Here is a 13010-nt window from a genome sequence, read left to right as displayed (position 1 = left end):
TGAGTGTGCGAGCGAGTCAGTGAGTAAGTAAGGGAGTGAGTGAGCGATTTGGTGAGCCAGTGAGTGATTCGGTGAGTGAGGGAGTCAATGAGAGTGATTCAGTGAGTCTGAGAGCGATTTGGTCAATGAGAGATTCGGTGAGTGAGAGTGATTCGGCAAGCGAGGGAGTCGTGAGTGAGCGAGTGAGTTGTTCAGTGAGTCAGTGATTCGGTGAGTCAGTGATTCGTAGAGTCAGTGAGAGTGATTCAGCGAGTGAGCCAGTGAAAGTGATTTGGTGAGTGAGTGAGTCGGTGAGAGTGAGTGAGTCGGGGTGAGAGTGAGTGAGTCGGGGTGAGAGTGAGTGAGTGGGTGTGAGAGTGAGTGAGTGGGTGTGAGAGTGAGTGAGTGGGTGTGAGAGTGAGTGAGTGGGTGTGAGAGTGAGTGAGTGGGTGTGAGAGTGAGTGAGTGGGTGTGAGAGTGAGTGAGTGGGTGTGAGAGTGAGTGAGTGGGTGTGAGAGTGAGTGAGTGGGTGTGAGAGTGAGTGAGTGGGTGTGAGAGTGAGTGAGTGGGTGTGAGAGTGAGTGAGTGGGTGTGAGAGTGAGTGAGTGGGTGTGAGAGTGAGTGAGTGGGTGTGAGAGTGAGTGAGTCGGTGTGTGAGTGTGAGTGAGTGATTGAGTGAGTGATTGAGTGAGTGATTGAGTGAGTGTGTGAGTGAGTGTGTGAGTGAGTGTGTGAGTGAGTGAGTGAGTGAGTGTGAGTGAGTGAGTGTGTGTGTGAGTGAGTGAGTGAGTGAGTGAGTGTGAGTGAGTGAGTGAGTGTGTGTGTGAGTGAGTGAGTGGGTGTGAGAGTGAGTCGGTGAGAGTGAGTGAGTCGGTGTGAGAGTGTGTGAGTCGGTGTGAGAGTGTGTGAGTGAGTGAGTGAGTGTGTGTGTGTGTGTGTGAGTGTGAGTGAGTGATTGAGTGAGTGTGTGAGTGTGAGTGAGTGAGTGTGAGTGAGTGAGTGAGTGAGTGTGAGTGAGTGAGTGTGTGTGTGAGTGAGTGTGTGAGTGAGTGAGTGTGTGAGTGAGTGAGTGAGAGTGAGTGAGTCGGTGAGAGTGAGTGAGTCGGTGTGAGAGTGAGTGAGTGAGTGTGTGAGTGAGTGTGTGAGTGTGTGTGAGTGTGTGAGTGAGTGAGTGTGTGAGTGAGTGTGTGAGTGTGAGTGTGAGTGAGTGAGTGACTGTGTGAGTGTGTGAGTGTGTGAGTGTGAGTGAGTGTGTGAGTGTGAGTGAGTGAGTGAGTGAGTGTGTGAGTGTGTGAGTGTGTGAGTGAGTGAGTGAGTGTGTGAGAGTGAGTGAGTGAGTGAGTGAGTGAGTGAGTGAGTGTGTGTGTGAGAGTGAGTGAGTGGGTGTGAGAGTGAGTGAGTCGGTGTGAGAGTGTGAGTGAGTGAGTGAGTGAGTGTGTGTGTGTGTGTGTGTGTGTGTGTGAGTGAGTGATTGAGTGAGTGATTGAGTGAGTGTGTGAGTGTGTGTGTGAGTGAGTGTGTGAGTGAGTGTGTGAGTGAGTGAGTGTGTGAGTGAGTGTGTGAGTGAGTGTGTGAGTGTGAGTGTGTGAGTGTGAGTGAGTGAGTGTGTGAGTGTGAGAGTGAGTGAGTGGGTGTGAGAGTGAGTGAGTGGGTGTGAGAGTGAGTCGGTGAGAGTGAGTGAGTCGGTGTGAGTGAGTGAGTCGGTGTGAGAGTGAGTGAGTGGGTGTGAGAGTGAGTCGGTGTGAGAGTGAGTGAGTCGGTGTGAGTGAGTGGGTGGGTGTGAGAGTGAGTGAGTCGGTGAGAGTGAGTGAGTGGGTGTGAGAGTGAGTGAGTGAGTGGGTGGGTGTGAGAGTGAGTGAGTGAGTGGGTGTGAGAGTGAGTGAGTGAGTGGGTGTGAGAGTGAGTGAGTGAGTGAGTGGGTGTGAGAGTGAGTGAGTGAGTGAGTGGGTGTGAGAGTGAGTGAGTGAGTGAGTGGGTGTGAGAGTGAGTGAGTGAGTGAGTGAGTGTGTGTGAGAGTGAGTGAGTGAGTGGGTGTGAGAGTGAGTGAGTGGGTGTGTGTGAGAGTGAGTGAGTGAGTGGGTGTGAGAGTGAGTGAGTGAGTGAGTGGGTGTGAGAGTGAGTGAGTGAGTGAGTGGGTGTGAGAGTGAGTGAGTGAGTGAGTGGGTGTGAGAGTGAGTGAGTGAGTGAGTGGGTGTGAGAGTGAGTGAGTGAGTGAGTGGGTGTGAGAGTGAGTGAGTGAGTGGGTGTGAGAGTGAGTGAGTGAGTGGGTGTGAGAGTGAGTGAGTGAGTGGGTGTGAGAGTGAGTGAGTGAGTGGGTGTGAGAGTGAGTGAGTGAGTGGGTGTGAGAGTGAGTGAGTGAGTGGGTGTGAGAGTGAGTCGGTGTGAGTGAGTGGGTGGGTGTGAGAGTGAGTGAGTCGGTGAGAGTGAGTGAGTGGGTGTGAGAGTGAGTGAGTGAGTGGGTGGGTGTGAGAGTGAGTGAGTGAGTGGGTGGGTGTGAGAGTGAGTGAGTGAGTGGGTGTGAGAGTGAGTGAGTGAGTGAGTGGGTGTGAGAGTGAGTGAGTGAGTGAGTGGGTGTGAGAGTGAGTGAGTGAGTGAGTGGGTGTGAGAGTGAGTGAGTGAGTGGGTGTGAGAGTGAGTGAGTGAGTGGGTGTGAGAGTGAGTGAGTGAGTGAGTGGGTGTGAGAGTGAGTGAGTGAGTGAGTGGGTGTGAGAGTGAGTGAGTGAGTGAGTGGGTGTGAGAGTGAGTGAGTGAGTGAGTGGGTGTGAGAGTGAGTGAGTGAGTGAGTGGGTGTGAGAGTGAGTGAGTGAGTGGGTGTGAGAGTGAGTGAGTGAGTGGGTGTGAGAGTGAGTCGGTGAGAGTGAGTGAGTCGGTGTGAGTGAGTGGGTGGGTGTGAGAGTGAGTGAGTCGGTGAGAGTGAGTGAGTGGGTGTGAGAGTGAGTGAGTGAGTGGGTGGGTGTGAGAGTGAGTGAGTGAGTGGGTGTGAGAGTGAGTGAGTGAGTGGGTGTGAGAGTGAGTGAGTGAGTGAGTGGGTGTGAGAGTGAGTGAGTGAGTGAGTGGGTGTGAGAGTGAGTGAGTGAGTGAGTGGGTGTGAGAGTGAGTGAGTGAGTGAGTGGGTGTGAGAGTGAGTGAGTGAGTGGGTGTGAGAGTGAGTGAGTGAGTGGGTGTGAGAGTGAGTGAGTGAGTGGGTGTGAGAGTGAGTGAGTGAGTGGGTGTGAGAGTGAGTGAGTGAGTGGGTGTGAGAGTGAGTGAGTGAGTGGGTGTGAGAGTGAGTGAGTGAGTGGGTGTGAGAGTGAGTGAGTGAGTGGGTGTGAGAGTGAGTGAGTCGGTGTGAGAGTGAGTGAGTGAGTCGGTGTGAGAGTGAGTGAGTGAGTCGGTGTGAGAGTGAGTGAGTGAGTCGGTGTGAGAGTGAGTGAGTGAGTCGGTGTGAGAGTGAGTGAGTGAGTCGGTGAGAGTGAGTCGATGAGAGTGAGTGAGTCATACTACGCCCTAAATGTATGTACTCTTTCTGTGAACAAAAAGTACTTACTTTTGAGTGTGTAGCAAAAGAGTAGACAAGCTTTGGGACATACTATCACGTCATACAATTGCGTCTTTGCTCTCTGTCGCATCCAGTCACCGTAAACTGGCCTGTCAATCATCTTACATCCTCCACATTTCATTTAGCTAATTTCCTACCGTGTTGGAGAGAAATGCAGCACGTTGATCTGCAGTCGCGAGTCTTTCATGTGGAGAACTCTCCTCATATTAATGCATAATGGTGCATTTAAAACTTAATGGCCAATCAGATCTTTATAAAAGTCCACATTGGTATTTGCAGATGAAAAGTAACACATATAACATTAAATAAATATTTTCTATCAGTTTGAACTGATTATTAGTCACTCAAACAACCTCTCAGCGTTGATTGCGTATATCCGCCATGTTTTGTAGTTTTTAACACTTTACTCGTGTTTGTAGTTCTGAACTGAATCCTCGTACAATGCGCAATTGGTTGTGGGCAATATTAGCCTTTATAGTGTGCACGGATCCACACTTCGAAAATCTGCCGGAAGTAGTAGACCATCCGGGGACTTTTGGCATACTCTTTCCAACATACTATGCTTTGGGACACACTTATTTTAATCTCACATGCTATTTAGGATGGATAGTACGGACATTGGGATACAGGGACAGTGATTCGGTGAGTGAGTGATTCGGTGAGCGAGTCAGTGAGAGTGATTCGGTGAGTGAGTGAGTGAGTCAGTGAGAGTGATTCGGTGAGTGAGTGAGTCAGTGAGAGTGATTCGGTGAGTGAGTGAGTCAGTGAGAGTGATTCGGTGAGTGAGTGAGTCAGTGAGAGTGATTCGGTGAGTGAGTCAGTGAGAGTGATTCGGTGAGTGAGTCAGTGAGAGTGATTCGGTGAGTGAGTGAGTCAGTGAGAGTGATTCGGTGAGTGAGTGAGTCCGTGAGAGTGATTCGGTGAGTGAGAGAGTGAGTCAGTGAGTGATTCGGTGAGTGAATCAGTGAGAGTGATTCGGTGAGTGAGTGAGTCAGTTAGAGTGATTCGAGAGTGTGTGTGAAGTATGCATTAGTAATAGAGATCATTTAAATGTGTTTGACGACAATCACATGCCTCAGGTGTCTTACTATTTGCTGCGAACATCAAATATTTGCTGATTTTCTTTAAAAACAAAATGTTAAAAATAAATATGAAGAAACTTACCTTTTTTTTTTCGTTTAGTTGCTTAGGCAACATTTCTTATTTTCATTTAGTTTAACTTGAAGTACTAAAATAACCAAAATAAACTAAAAGTAATTGTTGGTAAAAGACTTATTCAGTGTTGTTCACACTGACAGAGATTCAGCAGCTCTTTAACAAACATCATTTGATACATTCAGAACAGTGTAATAATAATTTTAACAAATAAAAAGTGCATATTTTGTTTTGCTGTGAAAATGAGCTTTTATAGTCTTTATTTCCTTGTTTCTAATTCACATAGATTTTTCCTGTCGCTGAGAACTAAATAATCTCTCCAAAACAGCCCTGAGCGCGGACGGACACGCGCACAGGCTTTATCTGAGCGCAGGCACGCAGCGGGAGCGCGCAGAGCTCATCATGTCCTCCAGGTGGATTTTCCTGTAGTCTCACCACAAACAGACGTGATCAAGTCATTTTAATCTTCATCATCGCCATCATCTTCATCTCTTCTGCTCTGCGCGCGCCCGTGTGTGTGTATGATGCGTGTGTTGACGTTCTGGACGGCGGTGTGTGTTTTCTCTGCAGGAGGTGAGTAGAAATCTGCATTGGAGAGATGAAGTTGTGTATTAGACGTTGATGGAAATATTTTCTGTAGGTGTAACGAATCGTTTCGATGCAGATCTGAGGATGTATGAATGTTTAATTCACACCTGATCGTGTTACATAATACTGTACCTGACGATCAAACCGCTGTTGCATTAATTAATGCGCTGTGGAGTTTTTAAGTGCCTCATTTGAGCTCATCAGGTGAGACAGGAATAGCTGTTCTGCGTTAATCTGCAGGATTATTTGTCCTCCGTCAGGTGAAAGGAGCCGCGGGCGCGCGCGCGCGTTCATGTAGGGCTGCACCAGCCGTCTGTGGAAAGAAAATCTTTGCTAAATAGCGTTTATGGCATAAAATGTATAAATTATAACATACTATGTTATTTATGATATAAATAAAAGTTGAAAATTACATGCTAAGTCAATTATGAAGGAAAATTGAGAAAAAAAACAATATGACAATATTTTGACTTGAAAAGTTGAAATGATGACATACTGAGTCAAAATTGTGACGTTTTATGTCATAGTTATGATTTACAAAAGCATGATATATATATATATATATATATATATATATATATATATATATATGTGTGTGTGTATATTGGCGGAAATGGGCTTCCATAGTTTATTCTCATATTAACGCTTAATAAACGCTAATGACGATGATTAACTTGTTAATGAAATGCATTTTTTATAAATTACATGCTTAGTTGATTATGACAAAAATTGAGGAGAAAAAACGAAATTATGACCATATTTTGACTTGAAAAGCTGAAATGATGACATACTGAGTCAAAATGTCAAAACGTTTTATGTCATAGTTATAAATCATATTAACTTGTTAATGAAATGCATTTTTAATTCATGTTCACCAGAGGGCAACACAAGCCATAATATTCATGTCATATTAATGTCTCTTCATTATGCAATAAATTCCTTATGAATGTTAAATGATACAGAATCAGGTTTAATCGTGAGAAATTCATTTGTGCATATGTTTTGACCTTGTAATGTTTAGTAATTTGGTTCACTTTTGTACAATCTGCTGCAAGCCCTGCCTCCATTTATGAGAGCCACACCCACACCTCAACATTTTTCAATGTTTAATTTCTTTCTGTATTTCTGCTTTCCTCTTCAGTGAGATGTTTCCCTCTGCCGGACGAGAAGGTCAGAGCAGTGTTCATGATGATTGGTCTCTTCTCAGTGTGTTTATGTGTGTATGTAAACTAACCCGTGTGTTTGTCTGTACACTAGCGCACGGCTGACTGTGACCTTGAAGATGCCAGAGGCTGTGACCCACAGAAGACAGGTGAGCTGACAGTATCTCAATCAACTACTAGTCATTGTATTATCTGAATGTTAACCTAGTTGGTCCAGCATCTTTCCTCTGACACTGTAAGCAGTGATTGTGTGCTGGTTTTGTTCACAGATGATAATCTGAACGCTCAGGAGAGACACGAGGGTCTGCTGAGAGAATTACAGGAGCTGGCAGAACACGGTCAGTGAAACACTCGTGACACGTTTATATATGTTAGTCAGAAGGACCTTAATAAACAGGAACATAACAGAATCTCATCAAATATGAGACAAATTCACATACTGCTGACAAACATGACAAGTGTGAACACACCCTTAGAGGTGTAACGGTACATTTATTCATCCCGAACCATCACTGATTGATGCATACAGTCAGTCACAGACGATCCACACTCCAGTCCAGAAGGGGGCGCTTGCGGTAATGCAACACTGTTTGCTAACCACCACAACAAACATATATGTAGATATGTTTACGTGTAATCTCTCAACCAGTGTTTCAACTCCATGAAAGACATCAATAAAACAGCTTGAGGATAATATCTCACGTACCGTTACATTTACCTCAGGCAAGTCATTTAGTGTCCGCAGCACATTAGTTCAGTAGTAATCCACTATATTAGCTTATTTATTCATTATATATTAATATATATTATATATTCATTATATATATCATTCATATATTACTTTATTAGCTAACTGCATTCTCTAAATTGTAACGTTGACATGCATTTTCTGTAAAGCTGCTTTGAAATGATATATAGCTATACAAATAAATGTGAATTGAATTGAATTAAATATAAATACCTGTTAGTAATGTCTTAATTATTTACAATAATTTTTAATGATTTGTTTAAATGAAATTGTCATGAAAACAAGTTATGACAGTAACTGTGAAAATGATTATATTTCAAAAATGAATTGGAGTAAAAAATTAAGTGAAAGGTAATTTTATTATTAGATTTAGAAGTTAAAAGGGACTTATAATGCCTCTTTTACAAGATGTAATATCAGTCTCTGGTGTCTCCATAATGTGTCTGTGAAGTTTCAGCTCAAAATCCCCCACAGATCATTTATTATAGCTTGTCAAATTTGCCCCTATTTGGGTGTGAGCAAAAACACGTCGTGTCCCTTTAAATGCAAATGAGCTGCTGCTCCAGAAGAGGGCGGAGCTTTAACAGCTCAACAACAACAAAGCTGGAGAATCTCACGCAGCCAAAATGAGGAAAGTGTTCAGCCTTACATTGTTCAAACCGGAGTCGACACTGATGGAGAGACTCAGGAAGAAGTTACAACTTTTAGACGTTTCTGAATGGTTAGTGGATAAATTGATGTAGTTGCTGTGGAGTTGATTCAACTCATCCACTAGCATGTGCCGTCATGTTCATCTTTTGTGTTGAATTGACCCTCGTTTGTGAAGCAGTCCGACGTAAAATTATGACATGTCAACAACACTCTACAACAACTCTTCCTCTTCTCTAAAGCAGCCCAACATGGCCCCGCCCCCTTTGTTGTGTGTTCTCGGGGGCGGGGTTTATGTAAATTTTACGGTTTGTGATGTCACTAACTCGAGAAGAAGCTCGTTGTAGTCCCTACCAGCCGTTTACTGTAGTCTGCCACTTTAAATGCTTAAGCTCTTTAAAGTCTGGCTGTCAATGTTTTTATTATTCATCAGTGGGAATAAATTGCTCTGAAAGTGATTTCAATGATATTGTGTGAACTCTACTAATCACTTAGAGTTAGAACACTATTTCATTAAACCTTTTAGTTATCATCCTTGGTGTGAGCGAGGCTTTAATCCAGTTATGTGAGATTAGTAAAACACACATCTGATGCAAGTCTGTTTTTCTGCAGAGAAAGAGAGAGAGAGCAAATACTCTCGCGAGACAGACGAGTATGAGCTCAACGACACATGGGAGGAGGAGGAGGATGACGAGGATGAAGATGAGGAAGCGATAAAGAATAAAGAGCAGAAAGAGCGAGACCTGGATGAGGAGATCAGAGAGACGGAGATCCAGAGGAGACAAGACGAGGAGCTGGAGGAGCTGCTGAAGGAGCTGAAGAGAAAACAGCTGGAGAAGAAACGCACCAAGAGCGAGGAGGAGGAGGAGGAGAAGAGGAAGAGCGAGCTGGAGCTGATGGTGGAGAAGGAGAAGGTGGAGAAGGAGCTGAAGGAGCTGATGGCGGAGCAGATGAACGACACCGCCGGCTGGAGCAAACAGAAGGAGAAGGAGGAGAAGCAGGAGGAGCTGCAGGAGCTGGTGAGGAAGATGGAGCGCGTGAAGGAGGAAGAGAGTCCGGAGAAGGAGCTGCAGCAGAAGCGGGAGATGGAGAACGCCAGCGATGAAGCCACGCGACAGTTCGAGAGAGACGGAGAGGAAGAGGAGGACAGACAGCGTGAGGAGGAGGAGGATGAAGATGAGGTGCGTTTCTGATTCATAAATGTGCGGCATGTTTTTGCCGATGTCTATCACAGATCTAGTAGAGCTGCATGAGTTTTAATAAAATAAATAAATGCGCTGTGTGTTCAGAGTGAAGCGCAGCTCTGTGTTCATTTACACGCGTGTTTCCTCAGATGCCATAGAAAATAAGACAGATGCAAATATTACAGTACAATTGTACTGTAGAATAAAATATTATATTACTGTTCTTAAATGTTAAAGTGAAATATTACAGTACTAATATTTCTTTTTTTTTTTTCATTTAAAAAAATGTAATGATAGTATTATACACTGGCAGTTAAAAGTTTGGAATAATTATTTTTTAAAATGTTTTTAAAAGAGTCTCTTCTGCTTACCAAGGCTGCGTATACAAAAATACAGTAAAAATTGTGAAATATTATTGAAATGTAAATCAGCTGTTTTCTATATGAATATATAGTAACATGTAATTTATTTCTGTGATCAAAGCTGAATTTTCAGCATCATTACTCCAGAAATCTCTTCAGAAATCATTCTAATATGATGATTTGATGCTCAAGAAACATTTATGATTATTATCAATGTTGAAAACGGTTCATAATTTTGTGGAAAAATAATAAAATGAATTAAAAAATATATATTTTAAGTCTATATGTGACCCTGGACCACAAAACCAGTCATAAGGGTCATTTTTTTTTAAAAATTTGAGATTTATACATCATATGAAAAATAATCTTTCCATTGATGTATGGTTTATTTGGATAGGACAATATTTGGCCGAGAATATTTGAAAATCTGGAATCTAAATATTGAGAAAATCCTTTAAAGTTTTCCAAATGAAGTCCTTAGCAATGTATATCCACTCACAAAAATAAAGTTTTTATATATTTACGGAAGGCAAGTTACTAAATATCTTCACGAAACATGATCTTTACTTAATATTCTAATGATTTTTGGCATAAAAGAGAAAAAATGATAATTTTGTGGTCACATATAGACTTTATATAGACTTTAAAAATGAATAATACATGAAAAAAATTACTAAAACTTTAACAAATTAAAATGAAAACAGAAAATAGAAAAATACTAGACTATAATAATGTCTCAATGATAGTAAAATAAACACAACAGCTGCTTGATTTCAAATAATATTTTAGCAGAAACTGGGAGTATTATATATTAAAATAATTAACCATGATTAGTTTTGTGATTTTAAAAGTTTCAAGAAAATTATCTATTTGAATTTAAAACAAAGTTAAGGAAAATCTCTATAATTTATTATTTTATAATATTATACAAAAACAATTTTTTAAGCATTTTAGTGTAGATTAGAGTTTATTTCAAATATATTAATAATCATTACTTATATATTCATTATATTTATCTGTTAGTAATGTCTTTAATTAATTACAATAATTTTTAATGATTTATGTTTAAATAAAATTGTCATGAAAACAAGTTATGACAGTAACTGTGAAAATCATTATTTCAAAAATGAATTGGAGTAAAAAAAATAGTTGAAAGGTTTTTTTTTTATAATTAGATTTAGAAGTTAAAGGGGACCTATAATGACTCTTTCAAGGTGTAATATAAGTCTCTGGTGTCTCCAGAATGTGTCTGTGAAGTTTCATCTCAAAAGTACTTTTTGGTCATCTTGAGGTCCCTTACAGGCCGACTGGATAAGAACTGTGTTTTACTGCTAAAAGTTTATTTATGAGTGCATTAACAAAACATGTGCTGAATCATGAACTCTCTCTCTGTGTCTCGTTCAGGAGCTGCTGGAGATCGAAGCTGAACTGAGGAAAGTGGCAGCGCAGCTACATGAACTTCGCAGGGGTTAAACACACACACACTCATGCATAAATAAAGTCATTATAATGAGATGAATAACACATAATGTATGTAACCTCATAGAGGCGGTGCATTCGTCAGGCTTCACTATTTTAATTCAGAAATGTAATTCCCATCAGACTAAAACGCACAACTGGATGAGCCAGACTGTCACACCAGTCACGCATCACAAGCCACGCCCCTAAACTATCGTACATGAATATTCATACTTGTCATTTGAATATTTAAACATATTGTAATGCAATACTTCAGTGAGTGGTACGATTAACTCGATATAATAAGACAAACGTGCACATATGATGAAGTAATAATGTAATTTGTGCTCTTGACTGTTACTGTATCTGTATAATCTCTGAAACATTCTGCTGTGTTTTATACGCTCATGTGAACATGGCTGAGAACTGTTATGACACACTGAGACTGTTCTGGGATCAGAACACCAGCCGCTTCCTGTTGATCACCAAATATTCAGGATATCACAGGTGTGTTTGATTTAATAAGTATGTTGCAGAGAACAATCGTGAGTGTGTGTAAGGTGTGTGTGTGTGTGTGTGTGTGTGTGTGTGTGTGTGTGTGTGTGTGTGTGTGTGTGTGTGTGTGTGTTAGACAGGAAGCGTCAGTGTTCTTTCCCTGCATGTTGCACTTTCCTGAAAGCAGCCAATGAGAGCAGGTCTGATCACAGACTCCGCCCACACACACACACATTGTTGTCACTGATAATAATTAACTGATTTGAGAGGAAAGAAACATATGGAAGCTTGTTTCCGCCACGGAATAAAAAATAAAAACAGTATTTGCGACCTTTTATCTCACAATTCTGGCTGTAAACTCAGATTTGTGAAGTATAAAGTCACAATTACCTTTATTATTTTTTTAAGCTTCTACAGAAACCAGCAATAAGAGAAAGAGGAGCTGTTATGTCTGATGAATACATGCAGCGCTGACCGCAGAATGAATCAATTCATTTTGAATGTAAATGAAGAGTAGCTGAAGATATATAAACAATACAGTCGAAAGAATAGTTCTGTGTCTTTAATATTTGACTTGATATTGTTTAATAAAGAGCTGTTGAATGAACGCACAGCTGTCTCTGAGTCTTTCTGATGTGTTAGTCCCCTGTTAGTGGGTGGATATATTAAGTGAACATTTTGTCCTCAAAGTTACAGGACTTAAAGGATCTGCTGCTAACATCTTGGTGCAGATACCACAGCACACCTTCAGGGGTCTAGAGGAGTCCATGCCTTGATGGGTCAGGGCTGTTTTAGTAGCAACGCAATATTAGGAAGATGGTGATAATGTTGTTATGCCTGATCGATGTAGTTTGTAACTGTATTTATTGTTGATGTAAAAAATGACATCTCCTAAACAGTTCCACTGCAAGCTCCGCCCTCAGCTCCTTCACCATGGCAACCACTGCATTGAGTGAATCGTTGAGTTTGAATCAAATCCTAAACGACTCCTTAAGATTGTCTAAATGAGGTAAAGCTTCATTTAAATAACAAAGAAATATCACAAAACACTTTTATTTATTTATTTTTTGTGGTGATTTTTGGACATTACCATTATTGCATTCTATGTTTTTTTTATGAAGTCATGTAAAAAAAAAAATTAAATAAAAAAAAAAACATGGTACATTACAAAGTATCATGGTTTTATCCCAGCTAACATGGAACATTCTCAATACTTTGCTAATGTTCTGTCAAGGTTCTTCCAACACTAATAGAGAACGTTCGTTCATGTTATCTGGTCTTTAATAATGATCTCAAAACGTTAGCACAAAAAGGAACGTGTTATTTCTGAAATGTTGTCCAACATTTTTTAAACATTTCGGAACGTTCAGAGAACATTAAAAAAATAACGTTTCCATCATGTTTGCAGAATGATGCAATGTTTCATAAAAAAATACATTTTGGAACGTTCAGAGAACATTCAAAAAATAACGAATGATGCAATGTTTCATAAAAAATTATGTTTTGGAACGTTCAGAGAACATTCAAAAAATAACATTTCCATAGTTTGAAAAATTATGCAATGTTTCGTAAAAAATTACATTTCGGAACGTTCAGAGAACATTAAAAAAATAACGTTTCCATCATTTTTTGCAGAATGATGCAATGTTTCATAAAAAATTACATTTTGGAACGTTCAGTGAACATTCAAAA

The 13010-nt window shown here is 40.7% G+C and overlaps 1 protein-coding gene across 2 annotated transcripts; it reads left to right on the top strand.

The window, feature by feature from the left end:
• The first annotated feature begins 3292 nt into the window (after window positions 1–3292).
• On the top strand, window positions 3293–12368 carry LOC137005420 (golgin subfamily A member 6-like protein 22). Of its 2 annotated transcripts, XR_010892243.1 has the most exons (7): window positions 3293–5245; window positions 6402–6430; window positions 6518–6572; window positions 6693–6761; window positions 8432–9000; window positions 10770–11330; window positions 12242–12368. XR_010892243.1 is itself a non-coding variant. In XM_067366313.1 (6 exons), exons 1-6 carry the CDS (start codon window positions 5194–5196, stop codon window positions 10836–10838), a joined length of 843 nt encoding a protein of 280 aa, XP_067222414.1. In that variant the 5' UTR covers window positions 3293–5193; the 3' UTR covers window positions 10839–12125. The 2 variants fall into 2 exon arrangements, 1 of the variants encoding a protein (XP_067222414.1); XM_067366313.1 differs by lacking the exon at window positions 12242–12368 and having other exon boundaries at window positions 10770–12125.
• The last annotated feature ends 642 nt before the right edge of the window (window positions 12369–13010 follow it).

The sequence above is a fragment of the Chanodichthys erythropterus genome, chromosome 17 (genome assembly GCF_024489055.1).
Source record: "Chanodichthys erythropterus isolate Z2021 chromosome 17, ASM2448905v1, whole genome shotgun sequence".
In the NCBI taxonomy this organism is placed as follows: domain Eukaryota; kingdom Metazoa; phylum Chordata; class Actinopteri; order Cypriniformes; family Xenocyprididae; genus Chanodichthys; species Chanodichthys erythropterus.
Note: the sequence above shows the minus strand (reverse complement) of the source record. Positions and strands in the feature narration are given on the sequence as shown.